The sequence below is a fragment of the Pteropus alecto genome, unplaced genomic scaffold, assembly GCF_000325575.1.
Source record: "Pteropus alecto unplaced genomic scaffold, ASM32557v1 scaffold106, whole genome shotgun sequence".
Classification (NCBI taxonomy): Eukaryota; Metazoa; Chordata; class Mammalia; order Chiroptera; family Pteropodidae; genus Pteropus; species Pteropus alecto.
The window spans coordinates 9442569-9467694 of NW_006442103.1; the positions used below are offsets into that span (position 1 = coordinate 9442569).

The 25126-nt window shown below is 39.2% G+C and overlaps 1 protein-coding gene and 2 pseudogenes across 1 annotated transcript in view; all 3 read left to right on the forward strand.

Annotated features, from left to right (window-relative positions):
- FAM102B (family with sequence similarity 102 member B) overlaps nucleotides 1-25126 on the forward strand; it is a 58687-nt gene that overhangs the window by 25734 nt on the left and 7827 nt on the right. The window contains exons 3-10 of the mRNA XM_006919581.3: nucleotides 2187-2216; nucleotides 7021-7137; nucleotides 10707-10753; nucleotides 17273-17376; nucleotides 19396-19491; nucleotides 19629-19818; nucleotides 19915-20042; nucleotides 20835-20904. Coding sequence (XP_006919643.1) covers nucleotides 2187-2216; nucleotides 7021-7137; nucleotides 10707-10753; nucleotides 17273-17376; nucleotides 19396-19491; nucleotides 19629-19818; nucleotides 19915-20042; nucleotides 20835-20904 — 782 coding nt within the window. The remainder of the gene's footprint in view (nucleotides 1-2186; nucleotides 2217-7020; nucleotides 7138-10706; nucleotides 10754-17272; nucleotides 17377-19395; nucleotides 19492-19628; nucleotides 19819-19914; nucleotides 20043-20834; nucleotides 20905-25126) is intronic.
- Nucleotides 6633-6751, forward strand: LOC112469144 (annotated as a pseudogene).
- On the forward strand, nucleotides 19129-19242 carry LOC112469152 (annotated as a pseudogene).

The window sequence follows — 25126 nt, forward strand, 5'->3', positions numbered from 1 at the left end:
GATTTTAATAAGGAGAGACATGATCTTCTAAGGTCACTTTTGTTGCTATGTGGAGGATGCATTGCAGAGAGACCACTTAGGTGTTTGGGACAATTCAAGTGAGGAATGCTTGTTTTGGCATGGAGTTATAACAGTAGAGATAGTATGATTCAGGGTATATTTTGGGGGTAGACCCCTAGTGTGGGCTGGATGTGGCAAATGAGAGGAAAAGTAGAATCGAGGATAACTCTTACTGCTTTTGCCTGAGCTTATAGGTAGATGATTATGTTGTTTATTGAAATGGCAAAGATTCAAAGTGGAACAATTTGGGGGATGAATAAGCAGAGATCAATAGGCCTATTTTGACCATGTTAAATTTGAGGTATCTATGTGACATCAAGTAGAGATGTCAAGTAGGCAGTTTTAAATACCTACTGGTATTTTAAATAGTCTGCTATTTTAAATAGTCTGGCACTCAGGGGAGAATCTCAGACTAGAGATAGGGATTTGAGAGTCATCAGCATATGGTTTTTATTTAGAGCCTTGGACCTGAATTAGTCACCCAAGGAGAAAGTGTAGACAAAGAAGACAAGAGGCCCTAGGCCAAATCCCGGATCACTCCAACACTTCGAGGTAGTATAAATTATTGTTAGCAAGTCCAAGAAAGGAGGAAGAATTCATATATATCACTTCTTACATGCTCTTGGCCAGATCTTAATCATACTGCTGTAGCACAAAAGGAAGGTAGAAAATATTATTTTTGGTAGCTAAATATCCAACTAAAAATAGAGGATTCTCTTACAGTGGAGAGGGAGACAATGGATAATTGCGGTAAAACTTCTTTCTACAGAGGTTGAGTACAGGAGTAGGTCCAGCAAAGGAGAGTGAGAAGGAGCAGACAGTGAGGTAGGAGTAAAATCAGGCAATTGTGGCACCATGGAAGTTTAGAGGGAAAAAAAAATGTAAAAAGGAGATGAAGTGGGGCAGGCCTGTCAAAAGCTGTTGCAAGATTAAGTAAAATGAAGACAGAGCCTTTGGCTTTGACAAAAATGGAGATTATTGGTAATCTTAAGAGCCATTACAGAGGGAAAATGAGGACAAGAACCAGTTGGGATAGATTGAATAGAGTGGGATACGGCAAATTTCATCTTTTGAAAGGTGAGACTGTAAAGAGCAAAGAGAAGAATCAGCTAGAAGAGACAAAGATCATCTGGAGAATGTTTTGTTTTGCTTAGTTTAGTGAGGGGGGCTGTGAAGGGATATTACAATGACCTAATATAGAAGAAAATTTTGATCATTCATAATAGGGTAGCTCTAGTGGCATAGCCACACCTGGCATCAATGGGCACAGAAGGGGAGGAGCAGCAACCTCATGAATAATATAATTTACCATAGATTGCTTCTCAACTTAGTTAAATTTACCGTTTTAAAGTCGAAGATGATAGATAATGCATTATGTATCTGACTTATGCAATAAAGATAAGAGACAACTCCATCCAGCAAACACATTTTAAAAAAGTAGGTGGAGAGAGAGGAGTTTGGCTCTAAGTATAATGGCAAACACGTAGACAACATAGACTGAGTGCTAGGCATCGTTCTAAGTGCTTGACACTTATTCTCACATCTGTGTGATAGCCTACATTCAGAGATTTGGCAAATTAATATGCAGTTATATATTTTAAATTAAAATGTCAAGATATCCATATATTATTTTTTATTCTTTTTCACTTTTGCCAGTCTTGTTCACATTAGATAAAAGGTTTCTATTCTAACATGGAATAATATCATATATATGTGATCAGTGTGTGTTGTGTGCATGTGGTTGTCTCTGGGGCAGGGATTTCAACTCTTGTTAAAGTCTTTCTACAGTGTGTTAATATGCTTAACTAAGTAAATAATTTAACCTTTCTTTGGTGATTTGGGTTCTTGCAATATGTCTAGGACATTTTTGGCAATTTCTTCAGCAAACAGATTAAATATTAGCTTGTCTTCTCACCATTTGTCTCTTTCAGAATTAAGTTAAATTCTAAATAAAAATTTTAGTCATTTAGGGGAAGGGGCATTCAAATAGTTGTATTTAAGATCATTAGAATTATACTATCTGTGTTTGCCAGTATGTAAATGTCTGCTTCAGAATTATTTGATATATACTTAATTTTAGATCTTTAATCATATGGTAACCTTATAGTGTTTTCTATCTTTGGCAGGAATTAAAAGGTGGAAAAACTTATGCGAAGGTAAGTAAATGTTCTTTAACTCTTTTGAGATTTGTTATATCATTCGTTTCTGTTTGTAAGCTTAAAAATTAAGTAGTTTGCTCTTGTAATTGCCGTGCAAGTTGGCTATCTTTAAATAAAGCAACTTGGAGATTGAACAGTTGGAGCCAACAATAAACTATAGTCAGATTCTTTCTAAATGCCGATTATGGGATGTTCTTCTTAAGTTTCAGCTTCCCTGCTAGAAGACGACCTCTGGTTTGCATTAAGCAACAGCATCTGTTACTCCAGTCTCCCCTGGGAAGTATTTCTATTCCCACCAACCCCCAGTGGGGTAGGATCCTTCCTCTGTGTCCTCTTAGCACTCTGCGTATACATGATCTCGACTGTCTTTTATACTTCTACTAGCTATATGAAATTACTAATGAATGTGCTCAGCTTTTTGCCGAATAGAAGGATTTAGTAATTAGTAATACTATCGGAAACCCACATACCCCTCTGTGATGGCATCTCCATCAACCCAGTCATCTGAGCCAAGTACCGGGCACTAGTTCCAACCATCAAACCTACCTAACTCCCTAAAACCAACTGTTGCGTTGTCATTTAGGATGCTCTTTGCCACAAGTAACAGAAAACCCTCCTCACCTAGAGATTTTTTTTTTTTTTTTAATTTCACTGAACAAGGATGTGAGGCAGAGCTGCCCCAGGATTGGTTGAGCCACTGACTGGAGAATGTCATCAGGAACCCATGTTACTTTTCTCTTTCTGTTCTTTCATTCTCTGTGTGATGATTTTGTCCTTGGCTGGCTCCCCTCATAGCCAGTCACCAGGTGGGTTGGCTTCTTGAGTTTTTGTCAGCACATTCACATATAACAAAATCCAGCTGCTTCCCCATGTATGACTTTTTTGAGTGAGAATATTTTCCTATATGGCCCTCAAAGGATTTCCCTATATTTTTCATTGTTTGTAGCTGGATCATGTGCCTACTCCTAAACCAGTAATAGGCAATAGGAAATGGATTGCGGTGGTTAGCTTAGACTAATCACAATTCACTAATGAGCTAGAGGTTTGGTTACTTTCCTTATGCACGTGGATAAGCTAAAAATGGACACTTGAATGAAATCAGAGCTCTGCTAGCAAGAAATATCAGGGCACTGAATGGTTGGTAGGCAAACAACAGGGTGTGCTATGATGTCTCTTTGATGTCTCCCTTACAAAAAGTTCTTGAAACCATCCCTTCTCTCCATTCCCAAGGCCACTACCTTAGGTTGTGCCTTCATTATTTCTTATTTAAAACCTGCACTGGCCTCTTCTCCTTTGTTTTCTGCCTCTGTTGTCTCCCTCCAGTCCTTCATCTATGTTAGTGCCAGAAAAATGGTTCTAAAAGTTCAAACAGGATGATATCATTCCCTCACTTTTAGTCCTTCAGCAGCTTTCTATTACCTGTGAAGGAAAACGAAGTGCACAGTCTTTAACCAAGCATATTAGACCTATCTTGGTTTGCCTATCATCTGTGTACACATGCGTGCGCGCGCGCACACACACACACACACACTCACTCACTCACTCACTCACTCACTCACTCATCCTTAAGCTTCGTTAACAAAAGCCTCATCAACTTCCTAGAGCGAGACATGCTATTTTAGCCTCTTTGCCTTGTGACTTGACATTTTCCCTACCATGCCTTTGCTTCTCCCCTCTCTTGTCCTGTCAACTCACGTATCATTAAAAACTCAGCTCAGTCATCCCTCCCCACTGAGAAAATTATTTTCTCCCTCTTTCTTAGTTGTGCCTTCCTCTATCACAGCACTTATACTTTTTTATAGGAATTTATTTTCTGTTTTCTCTTATTAAACTATGAGCTCCTTGAGAATAGGAATGATTTACATTCCTAATGCCTATCATTACCTGGAATGTAGATGCTCAGAATTGTTTGGCAAGTGGAGTAATATTGGCCACAGATACCATTTTAAGAAGACAATTATATCAGTGGAGCCAAAGATAAGATCATAAAGAAATATGAACATTCTGGTACCTCACGGAAATGTCAGCTCTTCAAGACGGCCCTTATCTGTCCCATTCATCACTATTTTCCAGTGTCGAGAATAGGGCCTGGCACATAAAAGATGCTCTGACCTTCAGCCTAAAACATACCCCACCTGTTAGTATGCTTTCATCATGGGGACTGACCAGATTGTTTTTTAACTTGCATTATGCTTAGTGACACTGTAATACCAACAATCCAACAATGGATGGTGAGCCAATGGGCTGTTTTTTATTCAACAAATATGTATTAACTGCCTACCATGTGCCAGGCATTGTTCCTGGCACTATTCTAAATATCGAAGATGCAGCAGTAAACAAAACAAAAATCCCTGCCTTTGTGGAGCTTACATTATAACAGAGGGTTGAGGGAAGGGGACAGTATAAACTAAATAAATCAAAACGTGTATGTACATGATGTGATGATAACTACTAAGGAGAAAAATAAACCAGATAAGAGATAAAGAATGACAACTACAGGGTAGGGGAGAGAGGAGATGGGTCATGTCCTAAAGTTGTCAGGAAAGGCCCCTTTAGAGAGATGACATTCCAACTTAGACCTGAATAGAATGAAGAAGAAAGTGACAGGATCTCAGAGGGAAGCTGTCAGGTTAAAAAACAGTCATTGTTAAAGGTCTTGAGGTGATCTTGGCATTTTTAAGGAAAAGGACACTATGGCTAGAAGAATAAGGAGAGGGGAGGCAAAGAGATGAGGTGGCCAAGGACAGAGGGATCAGAAACAGTCAACACATTCAACTCTTTCAAGGAGTTTTGCAGTAAAGGGGAGCAGAAAAATAGACTGGAGAGAGATGTAGGGTGAGGTTTTGGTTTCTTTCGTTCATTAAGATGGAGAAAATCCAGCATGTCTGTGTGCTGATGGGACTGAGCCAGTAGAGAAGGGAAATTTTAGAATGCAAGAGAGAGGAAAGAATTACTGGAGCAATGAACTTGAGTAGGCAACAAGAGAGCAGTTGGCATTAGATCGGAGCACAGCCGGTTCACTTACAGTAAGTGGAAAGGCAAATATGTGGGCACAGATACAGTTAGGTAAATGGATGTGGCTGGCAATAAGAGCTTATGAAAGTTAAGTGCTGTTTTGATTGCTTTTATCTTCTGAGTGAAACAGGATGCAAGGCATCAGCACAAAGTACAGACGTGAAGGAGGCATTGGAGGTTTAAAGAGAAAGGATAATACATGAAATAGGGCATATGGATGATGTGTGATCACATAGCCACATGAGTCTTCACATGTTTATTTGGATATGGCTTTGCCCTGGACATACCCAGGCTTTTTGACTGATCTGTTGGACCCCTAAAAGAGGCAGTAATACCAGAGTAACCATGTGAAAATTAGGTAGATGTTACCTGCGACTTGATGTGTTCTGACTTATTGCATTTGGGGCTTGTGGCCCTTTAACTGTTCTCAAGGTCTTAACGTTCTTTCTTCTTGTACCAGTTAAAAGGTGCTAAAATAATGCTCCAGCCTACAATTAAATTCTTCATCTTGAATATCATTCATATGTGCCCCGTGTGTGTTCTAAAGTCTTAAAGCAACTTAAAATCACAGCAGTGTTTAAAATGGTCGGTACTTTTTATTATGTATTCAGGGAGATGTGCTTAATAATTGCAAATTTAAAACTTTTTGTTGTTGTTGTTAACAAAAGGCTCTCTATATACTTAGTCATGAAAAATAGACTTTGTTTAAAAAAAATATGTATTGGGGTTGACTTGTACCACTTGGAAACAAGAAATAAGGTTAAACAACATCAGTGGGAAGACTGGAGGGCAATCTTTGGTAGCTGCATAAAACGGGGACCAAACCTGGGTTGTAATGAGAGGGAGGAACAGGTCTGAGCTGAACTTCTGGATAGCAGCAGGGAGGGTTAGGGCTAGGCTCTGAGAAAGGATGGAAGTAAGGTTCATAAAGAGAGATCCTGCTTAAGGGTGATCAGCAAAATGAAGTTATGAGAGATGCTGAAGGAGAATGCACTCGTACCAAAGAAAAAATGTGATACCCTTAAATCATTCTAGTCTTTGGGTGGAGAGTGAGACCCTAATAACCTGCAATCATCTGTAGTCTCCAGTGGTTAATTAAGAATAGAGCCAGAACCAGACTAGGGATAAGAAAGTCTGATCAGCTTTCTATATGTATATGCAAATGATCATGATTGGTCTGCTAGTATTTCCTATAGTATGGCGTGAGTGCTACTGCTACTTGCAATGATTTTAGTTGTTTGATTTACTTCACTTCAGTTACGTATTTTAATGTATATAGAAAAAAATATATATTTAGCACATAAAATGCATGATTTCAAAGATCGTATTGCTTAAGACAAGAGCAGAATAGGTAATAATTTTTTTTACCAAAAGTGAGCCTATTTAAAGACACATTGAGTCTACAGCCAAGCCACCCTGAACAAGCCCGATCCTATCTGATCTCGGAAGCTAAGCAGGGTCGGGCCTGGTTAGAACTCAGATGGGAGACCACCTAAAAAGACGAGCTGCTGTGGACATAAAAAATAAAAAAATAAGAGATTGTAAGCTGACAAGGTCCTTGCAATCTGTGAGGTCAACCAAGGGTTGCCTCGCCTAAAAAAATAAATAAGTAAAATAAATAAAGACACATTAAGTAAATACACAGTCATTGTTCAAATGACAAAAATTACAAATGACTGAAATTTGAAATAACTCATCTAGAGCATGGGTTGAATGTTTATTTTAAGGAGAATATGATAGAAGCCTAGTAGATATTCTATTAATATAATTCTTTTTCTTTTCATAGCTGGGCTTTGCAGATCTAAACCTGGCAGAGTTTGCTGGGTCAGGAAATACCACTCGCCGCTGTTTACTGGAAGGCTATGATACCAAAAATACAAGACAAGATAATTCCATTCTTAAAGTAAGCACGTTTCAAGATTTACATGTCAACAAATGAAATTCTGTCTTTAAATAAACATAGGTATATACTGTCAAAGACAAGATGAGAATCCATTCTGAGATCATAAGCTGAGCACATCACTGAAATACTCATCACCTAGGGGAAAAAAAACTACCCAAATCACCAATGCAGTGAAAAGTAACAAGTGTTCACCTTCATGATCACGAGGTGTTTCTCTCTAGCTCTGTGCCCACCCGAGGAACAATGCACACAACCCCTACGGCATTAGGGCTCATTGGGAGGAGGGAGCATGATGAATGAATACCTTAAAATCTTTATAGCTCCCAGAAGGTCATTTCCAAAGCAGCTGCGGTGGCCACATAGAAGTCACTGAGTTCTCTTGTAATTAGTGAAGTGATGGATGGTACTCAGGGTGTCTGCCCTAAGTACCATCAGGAGCCACATGTTCTGATGACCACAGACAGAATAGGCGCTTCAGAGAGTTGGTGGGAATATGAAATGCGACCAGTTGAAGAAATATTTATATAGCATTTTGCATCGATTAAAACTCAATATATCAACCTTTTGCTATATTTTAGTTAGATTACCCCGTGATGGAAAGTTATCTAGTGATAAGAAAGAAAAATAATTCTGAACAAAAACTGGATGGTCAGAGTTAGTGGAGCAAAGAATTACCCTATACCTATAGTTTCTAACTTTATTTTTAGTAAATATTTAGCTCTGAAGATGTGAAAATGCATGGAGTGCTTATTATAGTCAGTCCATTCCTTGCACAAATTTAGCAGCTGTAAAGAAAGGAGGAATGTATTTGGGGAGGAGAGGAAGATGCTGAAAGAAGATAGGAAGGAAGTCAGAAAAAAATAACACGATGTAAACTTCTGTGCACATCATGTTGACCTGGTTTTATGGTGATCTCTATACACAAAGCATTTGCATATACTCTGAAATAGACAGGGTTGGGCATAGATTGTCTTTATTTTATAGATGAAGAAGCTGAGACTCAGAGGTTAAGTGTCTCACTAAAGTAGTGAGTGGCCGAGCTGAGACCAGAATGCATGTCTTCTGCTGCCTGGTCAGTGGTCTTTTCTTGTTCTCATGCTGTCTAAGCATCAGGCTCAGAAGAAACAGTTCATTCTTAGACTGATCCTGAACAAGCCCACTAAATTCAGTTTCTTTATATTTCTTATGTAAATATATAGATAATCTTTCTCTGAATTATGGTGTTTTTATTGGAAATTGAAATTACTTTTACATTTTAGACCCCCACATTCCTTCCGGCCAGCTCGTGCTATAGTCTCCTTCTGGCTCCCCACTCATCTTTTCACACCATTTCTCCTACTTGGTCCTATAAAAACCATACTTAACAGAGTAGGTCACACACCATTCAGCAGTCACTCTCTCCCTTCTGATCTCTGTCTTCTAGCCACTTAATTACCTTCTCTCGCCTACTCATTGATGACTTAGCTCCTAGCTCACGGTTTTTCTCTTCATCCCATCTGTCATCGTTTTTGGTGGCTTTACCATCTGCGTGAGTGATATATATTTCTGAACTGTCTTCTCTGTATTTTCTCTTCTTTTAGCTAATCTTATATGTGCCTAAGGCCTCTCAGTTCCTTAAGCTACGTATCTCCAGCCACTTTTTCCCTTTCTTCGTCTCAATTCCTACTCCTGTGGTCACACTCTCGACTTCCTTACCACTAGAAACTTTACCATCTCCAAAATCTCAATTTAAGGTATTTCTCCCTCCTATTACTGTTTATTACATTTCCACGTTTCTTACATTGATCTACTACTTACTTAGCTATCCTTAACCTTACCACTTTCTCACTCTCTCTCAGCCTCTGCTTGCTTTTACTTTCCTCTTTATCTAACTTAGATTCCATGGTCCATAATCGTCATAACCTTAAAAATACTCCTTTACCTCTGTCTCCCTCCATTGCTGTTCCTAAGTAATCCCCAACCCTAATCAGACTTGAGTATCCTCCCCAGGTCTGCATCCTAGCTGTCGAACATTGGTGCCGAAGCTCACACGAGCAGGTCTAGCTGGCATTACTGCAGCCTGGCCCACTGCCATCAAACAGTCATACTCTACTTCCTCTGTAAGTTTCCTTTCCCAGTTTCCTAGCTATTCTGTTTCATACGTTCTTTTTCCTCATGTCTCCACCTACCAGTCTTGCTCTCAGCTAATGGTCTTGCTTTATCCTTTATTAAGAAAATAGAAGCCATTAAATTCTAATTCCCTCATTTTCGCATCACAGAATTTACAAGTCTTCCTGTCTCTCCAGCCCTATTATCCTTTTTGCCTCCAGTTGCAACAAATGAACTGCCCCTCTTCCTGTCAGAAGTCAGTCCTTCCTCTTAGGTTCTAGAATCCAAAGCTTGTCTATCAAGAGTTTTGTCCCTTGGATGATCCCTTCTCCTAATCATCTCCTTGTAATGAACCATCCTCATTAGCTCTGGCAACTTCTCGTCTCCTCCAGCCACTGTCCCACTTCTCTGTTCTACTTCCCTGCACAATTCTTTAAGAGTTGCATGTGCTATCTCCATCTCCTTCCAGAAACATTCAAGATATTCAAGAGCGCTGTTCCAATGGAGTTGGAAACCAGATTATAGAGTTCTGTGAAAGAAGAGGCCTTGAGAAAACCAGCACAACAGGGATAGGTCTAGCGTTTGATAAATTTAGCACTTAAAGAGAAAGAGAATAGTAGTGGAGGCACCGGAATGAAGAGATAAGAATGGAACGAGGAGGTAGAAGAATACATGTCAGCCATTAGTGGAAAATAGGCAGAATTCTTCATTAAGATTATATGAGTTTTAGAATTATGTAGTCCTAGGTTCAGATTTTAGCTCCGTTCTTTACTATCTACTTGATCTTGGAAATGTCACTTAATCTCCTGAACTTAAAATGAAAGTATCAATCTCTTATAGGAGTTTTGGAGAGTAAATAAAATAATCCATATAAAACACTTAGCTTATGCCTGGCACATAATAAGTTCTCACTTCGTGACAGTTGCTTATGTTGTTACTGCCGTTATCATCACTGTTCCCAGAAGGGTCCTCTGGCTGATTCTTAAAAGACACTAAGCAACTGGTGAACAGCAGTATTTCAGAAAATATTAGCAAAGCTTGAAATTCTGATATAAAGGTGGAGCAAAGGTGAGAAGCATTCGACTCTACAGGCCATCAGCAGGCACCCCTTAAAGAGACAGCATGGCGAGTTGGAGAGCAACCTCCTAAACTCTTAACACCACTGGGAGGAGAGCCATAAACTCCACCAGCACAGCGCACCCCCCAGGACTGCTGCTGCCGAAGCTCGCACTCTGTTTCCATCTTCTCCACTCTGATTCTTGCAGTTGCAGAATTTTGGATGTTAATGATGATTTTTAATCTGGCTGTGTAATGCAGCAATTTAATATTGGATAGAATCCAATTTAGCAGTCATTTAATTTAATGCTTTCTAAATAGGAAGTACTGGACTAGGTGCTCTGAAGGATGTGTGGATTAGTAGATCGTGGCTTCTCCTCTCGAGAGAGCTTTCATAATCATGAAATTTTTTTTCTTACATTTAGGTTTTGATCAGTATGCAGCTGATGTCTGGTGACCCATGTTTTAAAACGTAAGTTGCTGCTCAATGAGAGTTATTTATCCGAAAGTGTAATAGTGGTTTCTTTGTTTAAATTTTCACATTCATATTTTGTAATGTTTATGGGCTATTACCGTGAGGGAGCAGCTCTTCTGCTGGGCGACCGGCCCTTACAGAAGTTACCACCTGCTGCCAAGCGGGCACTCCACACCCTAAGTTATAAGCTATCGGTCTTTTATCATCTTTGGGTTTTGGGTGAAATTATACAAATTAAAATTTTTAATTTTCCTTAATAAATACCTATTAAGTGCACAAAATATTGTGTACTTGGCCCTATTCTAGACACTACAGAAACAGCAGGGGAAAAAAAACAGATACGGTCCCTGACTTCTTGGAGCTTATATTTGAAAACAAACAACAAAAACGAACAAGTAAATATATAATATAAAGATGGCAATAAGTGCTTTGGAGAAAAATGAAGCAAGGCCAGATGGCCATGGCGGGAGAAGTGTTGCTCTTTTATGTGGAGTGCTCGGGGGAGTCCTCCCTAGTGAGGGTGGTGTTAGAGGAGAGAGCTGAAGGAGGTGGGGAGCATTTGAGGTAGAGGTAACAAGTTAGCTCCCCCGGTACCCTGGGGGATGGGTGTTTTGGCACATTCATGTAACTGCCAGGAAACCAGTATGAGTGGAACAGAGGGAATGAGAGGGGAGGGTCATAGAGATGAGACCAGCTGATAGTTTTGTAGGCCATTATAATAATAGTCTCATAGGCCACTTATAATCTGAGTGAGATAAAAAAGGTACTGGAGGGTTTAGAGCAAAGGAGTAAAATCTGACTTAACGGCTGCTATGTAGGGAACAGATAATTTGTGGAAGCAACAAAGTGGGCAAGAGCAGAAATGGTAGATGAGTTAGGCAGCTATTTTAGGAATCTAAGATTTTGGGCCAGAGAAACTACAAGAATGGTTTTTCCATGTATCAAAATGAGAGAGCCTACAAGAGGAACAGGTTGGGAGCTTGGGTGTTGGACATGTTAAGTTTAAGATCTCTGTGTAACATCCATATCACGTAGGCACTTAGATTTGTTACTACAGGGTTCAGTGGGAGCCCAGGTTGGAGATACAGATTTGAAAATCATGACATCATCAGTACACAGATACTATTTAAAGCCATGAGATTTGATTAAGTGACCTAGAGAGAGTAAGTATAAATTTTCTTAAAAGACCACAAACTGAGGTATGGGACACTCCAGCATGTTAGAGGCCGAGCAACCAGTGAAGTAGGAGGAAGGGACCAAAGGAGATCACCCCTGAAAACCAAGTGAAGAACAGGTTTCAAAAAGGAGGGAGTAATGGACTGCGTCACACACTAGGGAAATAGGTCACAGGAAGTGGGGACTGAGGAGTGACCTTGGGGTTTTGCAGTGTAGACATCGTCGGTGACTTTGACAAACGCTTTGGTGGGATGCTCTTAGATCACAGCCTCATTTGAGGAGGTTAAGGAGGGTTTCAGAGGAGAAAAATTAGAGACAGTGAGTATGGTGGTCCCCACCTTACCCACAGTTCTCCTTCCGCGGTTTTAGTTATCTGCCGTCAACCGTGGTCCAAAAATAGTAAATGGAAAATTCCAGGAACAAACAATTGGTAAGTTTTAAATTGTTCAGCAATCTGAGTAGCGTGATGGAATCTCGCTCCATCCCTCTCTGTCCCTCCTCGGATATGAATCCAGCTTTGTCCAGCATATCCACGCTGCATACACTACCCACCCATTAGGCACTTAGTAGCCATCTTGGTTATCAGGTCCACTGTCATGGTGTCACAGTGCTTGATTCAAGTAACTGATTTTATTGTTATAATCGTTCTATTTTTATTAGTTATTGTTGTTAATCTCTTACTGTACCTAATCTAAAACTATCATAGGTATGTATATATTGGAAAAAACATAGTATATACAGGCTCCAATACTATCTACCGTGTTTCAGGCCTCCACCAGGGGTCTTGGAATGTGTCCCCTGCAGACCAGAGGGGACTGCCATATTAGTAGATGAACAGTCTAACAGACAGGGGAAATGTGGTGCAGAAAAAGGATGATGCTAGAACAATGGCCTTGGATTGTTGAGGGGGATAAAGGCAGAGACTATGGCTACAGATGCAGATATATGAGAAGTGGAAGCATATATAAGTTATTTTAAAATTGTTCCTGGTTTCTTAGTGAAATAGGAAACAAGGTGATCACTGAAGAGTGAAGATAGGAAAGATGGAGGTGGTGGTTTGAGGAGGGAGGAAAAGATGTGTGAAAGCCTGCTCTGAGAGTGAACTGAATGGAAGAAAGCAGCAGGATGGCCTGTCAGCAGTCGTGAAGACGATAATTAAACGTGGAAGTTAATTAGATACTATCTAAATATCTGAGAAAGATATATTTAGAAAAGTAAACATTTCTTCCCTATGCATCGACTTCTGTAATAGCTGTAATAGCAACATCTATATAGTCTCTACTTATGTTCTGTTTTGTCAAGATGAAAATATGTATTTTAGTATAAATCAACCGTTAATTAAAACTATGCATTTTCTTCTAACTTAGCCTTCCTATACTGTCTTCACTCAGACCATAATTTCCTGGTACCTTTATTTCCTGCTTTCTTGGGACTAAATAATTTTTGCTATGCTATTTTTGATTTCTTAGGTGACACTTTATTTTTCTAATGGAATCAGTTTAGGGTGAAATGAGAAAATGAGCAGCAAAACTTAATAGAAGAAAATGAATTTATCATTTCTTCCCATGAACTTTTTATGCGTTGTCCCTTACTGACCCTTGCTCTGCCATTTTATCTCTCTACTTCTGAAATCCATATACTGAAAAGCTCAAAAATAGATCACTTTATGTTCTACGTTATCTCCACAAATACAATTCTGACAATCCAGAGTTTCTATTTATAGAGAAAAACTTTTATAACTTACTAGAATCAATAGTCCTTCCCTCATCCCAAGATACATACAGGTTTTTCTCAGGAGAATCAAACCCCCAATATTTTTCTCTTTTCTTTGACTATCTGAAATTATGCAACTGTCTGTGGAAAGAGGCAGCTCTGACACATCCACACACTTGTACATACTGAGTATGGTTGAATAGGAAAATATTTGAACTACTGATGTAAAAATTATTTTTATCAAGTTATATTTCAATATATATCAAATATGTAAAATCACAGTACTTTTAGAGCTGAAGAGAATATTGGAAGTTGTCTAGTTTGGTGATTTTTTTTTTCCAGAATATTTAGCCACAAAATTTTTTTCTCACATGTATTATGAATCCCAGTATATAACATTTTTCTCTTGGGAGGCAAAAAGGTATAGTACCTATTACCTCTGAAAGTCCTTGAGGGAGCTTCACGAAGCCAGTTCAAAAAGCGTCGGTATAATCCAAGTTCTCATTTTACAGATGAGGAAACTAAGGCACAGAGCAATCAAGCGACTCAACTGTGTATTTGTCTGTAAGACATATTTAAACAACTGCTAGAGAGGTTCATTCTATTTGCTTTGTCTGTCTTTAAATTTTTCACAATATAAAGTGTTTAAAAATTTACTAGGGAAACTAATAAGAGTGAAGCCAATTCTTAGCATTCTCAGATTAAATTCCAGTTTGATATTTTATGAACAGAATATCTGTGACATAGATTGTATGGTTTCGGTTTTCTGAAACAAATTTTGTACTCTAAGGCCAGTATTTATGAAGAAGGCAGCTGGTAAGTCAGCCTCTTACCACCTGCCCTAAACTCCATTCTGTAGTTCTTTACTACTCATCAAATATCCACCAACTGTTGTAAAAGAGTGAAACTAACCCCAAGAAGAAAGGCAACCACTAGTGCTGATGAAGAAAAAGGGCATTTTGAGAGAAAGATTACATACCTTGCTGGCATTTGATTATTTGGCGATAAAGCAGACGTAGGGATGTTGTGACTCCCTTGCTAGCTAGGGCTCTGCTACATTCATATTCCTGCAGGAAGGATGTTGCCACGTGTCAACATGATTTAACGAATATTACTGTCTCCCAATTTGAATCTCGAAACAACTCTGTGAAGTATTATCCATATTTTTAAGTAAGAACATTGAGACTCAGAGGTTAAAGAACTAATTTGTCCTGGGTACCAGGATTTACTCATTCATTCAGTACTCGTGCCTTGATTGGCTATCATGTGCTAACATTTACCAAAATGAATAAGACCAGCTGCTGCTCTGAAGGATTCACAGTTTACGTGGGAAACGGACACCCAACTTTCCCTTGAAAGCCAGGAAAGTCTTCACTGAGGGGGTGACACTGGGCTAAGTTTTAAAGGATGAATAGGCAATTACTAAGCAGAGGAGACATTCCAGAAAGAGAAAACAGCCTGCACAAATGTATGCCGTTGTTGTGGGGCACGGTATATTTACAGTCCACCACATAGGTAGAATTGTCATTTGAGGGGGTCATTTTTCATATACTCTTAACATTTCCATGAAATTAAAGTAAAATAATCCATTTCTTTTCTGTAACTGAGCTATCTTAAACCATTTCTGATAAGGGATATAAAAACATTTTCAGAACAAAAGGGGCAGTAGAATAAAAGCTGGCATATGATAGACACTTAGTGATTATTTATTCAACACAACTGAGTTGTTTAGGGAGACGTAGGAGAGCTGCCAAGGCCCAGCTAAGATTTTAGATTCTAAATTCGCCTTAAAAACAGTCCCCATGGTTGATGAACTTTCTCCATAATGCTTAGTTGCCCAGTATTTGAGCACTTAGCGCAGATGGCCAAAATTATCAAGGTTTGTGGTTCTTCAGGTTTTTGAGACTGCGGAACAAGGGCTGCCAACCTGAAAGTATTGCTAACGTGTTGTGCCCGTGGAGTCAGGCTGGACAGTAAAGAGTGGAGCCAGAGGGAGACTGGCAGGGAGAAGAGGGGAGGCCTCGGGCCGGGAGCTCTGAAGGGTCAGAGAACGGGCCTAGGGTGGCAGGATGGGGATGCTGTACTCAGGCATCTGTCAAAGGAAAACCAAAGGGACTGGCAGTGAAAGATAAGAGTTCAGACAGGCGGGCACGAGCCACCACCAGGGATCGACTGTGACCATAGACTCCATTCTTTATAAGTGTATTTCTTTTACATATTAGTTTTTCTTATAGAAATTAAATGCAGGGCTTTTTTTTTTTTCCCCACCACGCTGTTTTACATTATAGCGGGTCCTCAAATAACATTGTTTCATTATAACATTGATAGCAATTTAATTCTTATTTACATCAGTTAGCCTACGGTAAAACTGATTTTGTTTGTACTATGTTTCATTTAAAGTTAGACAGACTAGCTAAGAAACTCTTGTAGTTAGTCATACAGGAAAAGGTACAAAGACCAAACTAATTAGTGGAGGTGGAGAAAAGATGATGACTAGGAAAAATATTAGAGAATCTGAAATTTAGAGTTGATTGGATATGGAGAAATATTCATAAGAAGGAGACAGGCAATATCTAGGGTTCTACTTTTGGTGATTTCATGGATCGTGATGGCATTCATAAAGGTAAAGAATGCAAGAAGAAAACATTTGGGGAAAGAAGATAAGTTTAGTTGGGGATATACTGACTTTGATTTACTTACAGGACAAATACTTGAAAATTTCTCAATAGGACATTGAATTTTAAAAATTAGGAGATCCTGGGACATGAATAATCTATAAATAAAATAAGTTTAATGGCAGTCTTAAATGTCCATCCTCAAGGACCTGAATCAGCTCCATGATTTCTTCGACCACCTACGTATTTTATTTCAGATCACAAGACACAGTCTCTAGGAAAATGTAGTTTTCCCCTGGAAGATCAACCTCAAAAGGTTAGGGTTGTTTTATTTAAAAAAAAAAATTCCTGCTAGAACTCAAAACTCGCCCCTCCCTTTTTTCACAGCTTCTCTGTGGAGATAGGAGCCTTGAATTAGCCAATGAAAATATATCCATCACCTTCTTCCAGAGAATCCAGGCCAAAAAGCAAATCTAAACAACTGGGGCTCTTTGTCAGCTCTCCTGGGGGCAGGTGGACTGTTTACAGAGAAGAAGGTAGACAAGGAAACCATGGATGCTATTTAGTGGAGCCAACAAGAGCGCTTAAACACTGAGGCAGGAGGCAGGAGGTACGAGATGTCCTCTCCAGCGTCAGATACAGAAGGGCTTGGAGCCACTTCCTCCACCTCAAAGGTGGCTCCCTGCCTGGTCTGAGTTGTCGACAGTGGAAGCACCTGCCACTGACAGTGCCGGGAACACACCGGCAGAGTCCCGCCCTCTTTTCCAGACACCCTTTCTGGTCTCACATTTTTTGTTGTATAAAAAACCTTCCCCGTTCATGAATTTTATTCAAGTTTTCAGGATACTAATAATTATTTGTTGATTTTTATTACTTTCATCCTCAAAGAGGTAACATTACAGGCACCTTACTAAGGCTGCGTACTGACTATACAACCTATCTCTAACAGTATCTCAGACTTTCAGATTTACCCATAAACCAAGTTGTGATCCTTAGAAATGTTTATTTACAGGCCTCCTTCTACATCAATGTCTATACCAATTGCTGGTGAATCTGAATCTCTGGAAGAAGATAGAAAAGGTGGAGAGACTCTCAAAATCCATCTTGGAATAGCAGGTACAGATGTGTAGTTTACTGGTTTTTTAATTTGTGAGAAACAGTGCTATCTGATGTCCTAAAAGAGTCCCATAGTTTCCTTCAAAATTCTAAAAATAAATAAATAAATTCTGTGGGTACATGACACTATAGTGGGCCAATGAGTATCAGCGGAGTTTTAATTATGCGGTTTTTGGTTAAGTCGACGTTTCATTTTGTCTAAGTGTTACGCTCCGACTGTTTAAAAGCTAAATGTTGCAGGGACACACCCCCCCACCACCGTGTGCTTCTACTCCCCACAGATAGAACAGGGTACTGCAAAATTAGGATCAGTGAATCCTTCGTGTACTTTACCTTTTCCAATTAGCTGGTTCTCTTCAGTATTTAAATATTCTGAATTCTTTCTCTTATTGAAAGAAAAAAAAAAAACACGGAAACTCACTAGTTAGCCCCACACCCTTCTCTGTCTACTGCTCTTCCACTGGCTCTTGCTCTCCTTCCCCCTCCCTCTTCCTCACACTCTTCATAGCCAGACTTCCAGAAGAGCACACTGCCCGTTATTCCTAAACATATGTGCAGTCTGGCTCCATCTTCTTTCACCTTCCTCTTAAATAATGATGTTCCACAGGGTTTAGTCCCCTTTGCTCAACCTCCCTGGTCAGTGTCATCTGTGCCCCTGGACGTCACTGTCACGTAAATGTGAATGCGATCCTGTCCCTGTGAGTTCAGTGCTTTCAGTTACACATCTGTGTTGCCTGCACACCTGCCTCCTGAACTCCAGGTACATGCTTCCAGATGCTGTTCAGAAAGGTCCACTGCACGCCGCACGTCACACTGAAATCCGGCCACGTGGCTGTCTCCTCAGCTGGTCCTTCATGACCAGGTCTTATTTGTCTCTGTGCCTCCAGCATAACACCAGGGACACAATAGAAGTTTAATGAACAGCGAAGGGCTGTCCTCAGGTGTCTCATTCCACATACCCATCACGAGGCTTCCTAACTCTTCCTCCTGTATTTTCTAGCTCAGTGCTCCTGGCACACACTGCTGCTTAGTAATTGAGTCCTGTCATTGTGCCTGCTAAACATCTTTCACTCTCACCTGGATTATTGTGAAAACCTTCATTCCTTCACCTCATTTATCCCGCTGCCAAGGTGATCTTCCCAAAACGTAGATCTGGTCATGTCACACACTTGCTTAAAGCCATGGAATTCTTTCCTTCTTTCGACTCATAGACGGTCCTTCATTAGCACCCACTCATCTCTTCCCTTCGGTCACCTACAGCACTATCCTATATGCCAACTTTACCAAACGATTTGCTTTTCTACAAATAAGCATGCTGTTCCCGACGCCTTTCCCCACCTTACCAGGCTGAGGAATTCCCAGACATCGTTACAGACCTGGAGTTTACCTCCTCTGTGAGGTCTTTCCTCCGTTAGCACTAGTCCTCTGAAGCTCCTACTAGCTTCTTTTTGGTGTTTGTACATATTTTAAAACTTGCCGCACTGGATTATAACTGCTTCTACTTCTAAACTCTGAGCATATATTTTGTGAGAATTTATAAGAATACACCTGACTAATTTTTATTAGAAATACCGGACAACAAAAACTGCAATAGTTTTATTTAAGGTAGAGTGCTGTTAAATCTTATGAAAAACACTATAGTTCTTCAGTAAACTAAGTATTTAAATTTTTTTATTTCCTTGCAATACATTTGTGTACATTGTACTGATTTTACATTTGTGTACATTGTACTGATTTAAATGGATCTCTTTCATCTACGGCCACTCTGAACATAGCCGATCTCATCTGATCTCAGAAGCTAGGCAGGGTCGGGCCTGGTTAGTACTTGGATGGGAGGCCACGTAGGAATACCAGGTGCTGTAGGCTTTAAAACTAATAATAAATAAATTGATCTCTTTCACTTTGTAACTTATTTTTCTTGATAATGAATTTGGCAGTTTAGAAAATATGCAGGTTGTATACAAATCGGTCATTGACTTGTTGGCCATAATATTAACAATATGTTATGCCACATCACAGATCTTTCAGCAAAGAGTGCCTCTGTTCCAGATGAACTTGGTGCCTGTGGACATTCTAGAACATCAAGCTATGCAAGCCAGCAGTCAAAAGTATCAGGTAAAGTCTAAAAGTGAAGTTGAATTCCTCGGGCATTTATTGCCTTACGGGGACTTGAATTTGCTAAGGTGTGGGAGAATGTTTGATTGCAGCGTGTTTGATATTAGTATTATATCCAAAGTGATTTTCTCTGACAGGGTATAGTAGCTGCCACTCCCGGTCATCTAGTTTCTCTGAGCTCTGCCATAGGAGAAATACCTCAGTAGGAAGTACATCAACAGGAATTGAAAGTATTCTAGAGCCATGTGATGAAACTGAGCAAAAAGTATCCGAACCAAATCTTGATACGGCTGATAAAGAAGACACAGTTTCAGAAACACTCAACAGGTATCCTTTTGGTCTCCATTTAAATGGGGAAGGGAAAAAAACTTTGTTTTTATAGCATAATAAAAAGGAGGAAAAATATTTTAATTATTTTCAAAGATGCCCAGTGAAACAAGATTCTGTAGAATCTCAGCTGAAGCGAGTTGATGACACCAGAGTGGATGCAGATGATATTGTGGAGAAAATATTACAAAGTCAAGACTTCAGCCTGGATTCCAGTGCAGAAGGTGTGTGGCTAACCATTAAGCGTATACAGGTTTATATGTAATCCAAGTTCGTATAACGGAGGGGTCAGCAGCAAAGAGGCAGTACCTCATGATACTGACACTTGCACGTTTGTAAAATAAATTTCATGCCCATAGAAGTCAGAAGATAACTTCGCAGCTTGTTTATTTCTAAGAATGGATTTTAATTTGGAAAAGAATTAACTTTAAAAAGATCACTTTTAAACAAAGCTTTTATTGTATTCTTTAATTTTGTGTCAGTGTCTACCCTGTTTATATACCTTACAATAGTATCTACATCTGCTTTGTCCTAACTAGCCATTAGTATTTCAAGTCACTATTGTAATTTGGAAGATTGGGTGATGATCTTGAAATAATAGTGAATAACAGAATCTTTCGTTCCCTTAGCATTTTCACTGAAACTGAACATTTTAAATACCACCAACTTGAAAGGTATAATTATTCATACTGGTGTGAATAGAGAGCAGTTAACAATAGACTTGGTTTCGTTATATGACTGGTTGTAAAGAGAAATAATTAAACTGTACTGGTGGAAATTTGTAGGAAGAGCTGTCTTCTTTACTCAGTTTTAAGAAAAATAGCTTTAGTAAAGTTGATGAGAAATAACTATTGGATATCTTTTAAATTGCCTATTTAAAACATGTATGTAGTTTTTGAAGTTTTATTTATTTAATGAAACTAAAATGTAAAATGTGAATTTATTACAATGTGGGTATTATTTGGCAATAATCTAATAATTGTACCTACAACAAATATTTTAAACGTGCATTACAGAAGAAGGACTGCGGTTATTTGTGGGTCCTGGGGGAAGTACAACCTTTGGGAGTCATCATCTTCCAAATAGGTATGTGATCCAAATAGTATCTTATTAAGATAAAGAATAGACTGACTTTTTCTTTTAAATGCTCCTGAGTGGAAGATGAAAGTTACAAAGTTTGTATTAGACTGAGGCTAGAAAACACAAATCTTAGTAGTTCCGTGGAAGAATTGTAGCTCTTCATGTAGCTCTTAGTTTTCCTTATTCTGAGTATGTTTGAAATTATATTTTATGTTTATTTGTTGATTTTCTTAAATGTATTTTTAGAATGTATTACTAGAGGACCAGTAGAACATTGGGCAGGGTGCACTATTTTAGAAAAGAGTTCTTAGTCTGATATTTTGGAAAGAGCAAGGTAGGTTACATTTCACCAGTGGTCTTGTCTGTTGTGAACAACTGAGCAGCGTGCGCTGGTGTTAACCTTCCTCGTGCTCTCCTTTTCTCCACCCACCAGAGTCTAACATACATAGTAAGAAGCTTTCGGAAAACGAAACATCACTTAGGTAGTTATTCAGATACAGATGAAGAAAAAGCACCTGCCAAACTTACCATTCTGATTACCACCCAGTACTGCAGCAAATGACCGTGAGCACCTTAGGAATTCTGGCCAGTCCACTGCTTCCCCACAGCCTGATCCCTTTCCTCCTGTCCTCTGTCCTCCTGTCCTCCTGTGTGTCCCTGGTACTCAGTACTTTCGTGTAATATTTATGTAGAGTTCCAGCACAACTACAGAGTAAGTCAGAGTTATAGCGGGAAGGAGCCCCTTTTGGTCCAAGACAGTTATTTTATTTTATTTTATTTTCTCTAATGTGCAAAACCTGAAAGAATTTTTAATTCTTTTCTTCTGCCAGTACTCATTTTGTTGAGTACCTCCTATGTGTTCAGTACATTGCAGGGCCCAAAGGATGCAAAGGATACAGCAAAAGCTCACATCAACAACTACAATGAGAAGTGATGGGTAGGTAAGAGAGGTTAGGTAATAGAAAGAGGCTATAAGGGAATAGTTTATTTGGAAAAAGTTTTATAGAGGACATAACACAATTTAAACCTTTCATAACTTTCATTGACTTATCTACTCATGAAATTCATTAACTATTTATTGGGCCCATTTGTTGGTAAGGATGCTAAGAGGAAAGACCCAGCCCTTGCCCTCTGCTAGCTTATGGTCCAGCACATGAGGCTGGCAAACTACATTCCAAGAGTCCAGTGGGTCCACTGCCTGTGTGAGCAAATAAAGTTTAATTGAAGTACAAGCGCACCTGTTTATGTATTGTCCATGGCTGCTCTGTGCTGCAGTAGCAGAGTTGAGTAGTACGACAGAGACCATACGGCCCTCCAAGCCTCAGATGTTTATTACCGGACCTTTTCTTTCCAGGATGTGAGACACAGAAATAAACTAAAGTTTATAATAGTATTATAAGTACTATAATATAGAGAAGTAAAGGAAACTCTGAGAACAGAGATGGGACCTCACTCAGACAGAAAACTTCCTGGAAGAGTTGACACCTGAAGAGAGACTTTGGATGAATAAAAGATCAGGTGGTTCATTACTGGCTAGTTATGAGGAAGACAAATATTTCTGGTAGTAGCGATAAGCGGGAATTTATGGGCACAGTAATTATATAATAATATAATTATAAATAACACTTATTGAGCATTTATTAGTTTTATGTCAGGCACCATATATATGTTTCATTCAGTTCTTACATTAACTCTTTTACTACAACATACTATTATTAATTTTTAAAAAGAAGAAACAAAAATACAAAGAGATTAAGGTAATTTAACCAAGGCCTTTAAACTAGTGAGTAGAAAACCAAGATTCAAATTCATTGCTCTTTGAGTCCAAAGCCAATTTATTGTACTTAACCGTTATACCTTACTGGCTCATGACTAATAAAACCTACTTAGACAATTGCCAATAAACAGGTCTTTCTAAGGAGAAGGGCATGTGAAATGAGTTGTGGGACATGAGGTTGGCAAGTATCTTGAAGCCAAGTTGTAAATGGCCTCTGTCACCGTAACAAAATGTTTACCCTTATCCTTTGTACATTGGGGAACCATTGGTCATTCATTGGCAGGGATGTGACTTATCAGATTGGCATTTAAAAAAAGTAATTGGCCATAATTTGGAGGGTAAATTGGAATTAGGAGCAACAAGTAGCAGGGAACGGTTAGAAAAAGTAACATTTATGAGGATAATTACATATATAGTAGACAGAAAGTGTTTTTGAATTAAGAGACTTGGGTTCACATCCTAGCAGACCACTTTTGGTGCAAATTATTTAACTTCTATTGAACTTAACCTCTGTTGGAAAATGTGATCATTTTGTCTTAAAGGATACGTGACATGATATACTCAGTAAATCCTAGCTATCATTAATGTAGGTAGAGGAACAGCAAAAGATACAGTTCCAACCAAAAGGAACCAAAATAGTAAATGCTCAAAAGCGTAGGCTCTCAGGAGACTGCTCAGGGTCAAGTCAGAGCTCTTCCCTTGTTGACTTTACTGATGGTATTAATCTCTGTACACCTTATTTTCCTCACCTGTGAAATGGGAGTGATAAGTAACCTAACTCAGGATTTTTGTGAAGATTAAGTTAGATAATTTATGTAAAGTATTTAACACGGTGCCTGGCACACAGAAAGCTCTCAATATATGCTAACTATCTGTGTTGTTATTCAGAGGAAAGATAATTTCTGGTTAACAGAAAATCTAGAACCTAAGATAAAAAGGCATTTATGTCAGTTAAGAATTCTGGCTCCCACGCCCTTCCTAAATGGATGTGAGAATAATCACCCAATACGTGAAAGCCTAAAATGATTAATAGGGGTTGAAGTAGGTGATTAACATTACATGCCACAGAAAGATGGAGGAATGTCAGAGGCAATGTGTCATAGTGAAAAGAGAATGGGCCATGGAGTCAGACATGGGTTTGCTTCCAGGCTTAGCCATAATGACGCAGCTTAGCCGTGACCTCTCGCTTGCTACCAAAAAGACAACTGCATCACTGGGATTGACAACACAGGCTCTGGAGTGGGCAGCCTGGGTGTAGTCCCAGGCTTCACAACTTTCAGCTATGTGTCTTTGGTTAAGTTACTTCTCTCTGCCTCAGTTTCCTCACCTGTAAAATAGCAATGGTAATAGAACCCACCTCGTAAGAATTATACAGTTTAAATTAAATAAGGTAAGACATGTAAATGCTTAGAACAGAATCTGGCCTGTAGTAAACACTCAACTACTTTATATACACTAACTAATGGTCTATCTCAAAGCATTATTATCGAGATTAAGCTATTTGAACTACCCAGCACAATACTTGTATACATAGTCTCTCCATAAGTAGTGGGTATTCATCAGAGAAGCTAATGTGTTAGCATTAGCTCTATTCTTTGAGATAAACTGGCAGCACAAGATGAAACCAGAATCATTTTACCTAGGGCACAGAAGAAGCACAAGAACCATAGTTCAGAAAAGGAACCCATGAGAATGAAGAGAACAGAACGACAAGCGATAACAGACTTGGGGAGGAATATTACTATAATCTCATTTTAAGTCTGGTGGACACAGCCTGGCCAGCTCAGGGTTGCTTACAGAGCCCTGCATGCACCTCCTCGCTTGCATTTAATTTCTGACAAGTTGTCTGTTTTCATTTCTATACATATTCCTCTATGATTTATCTTTCATCTCTGGCTGCTTTTCTGTCATTTTCTTTATTACTATTTTTTAGAAGTTTTCATCAAATTTGAGCCATTATTCTCCTCCCCTTCTAATATCCTGACCTATAACTTCTAGACCCCAGCATCCCTGAGCTGACTCCCACTCAGATCACCTACCTAGCTGTGTTTGAGGTCTCCCCGCCTGCACTACAGCCTGGGAGGGTCCTGAAGGGAACAGCTTCAGGCAGCAAGTGGGGGCAGTTGTTTGGCTTTCTTCATTTATTTCCCTTCTCTTAGGACCTGTCCTGTGCTGCCTGTTGTCAATGTGTGAAAACCGTCATTTCACATATTCTATCCAATTTTCTTTTTTTTTTTAATCGAAGAAATTATTTAAATTTAGGGTCCTGAAGAACAGCTTCAGGCAGCAAGTGGGGGCAGTTGTTTGGCTTTCTTCATTTATTTCCCTTCTCTTAGGACCTGTCCTGTGCTGCCTGTTGTCAATGTGTGAAAACCATCATTTCACATAGTCTATCCAATTTTTTCTTTTTTTTTTAATCGAAGAAATTATTTAAATTTTTAAAACCACCCC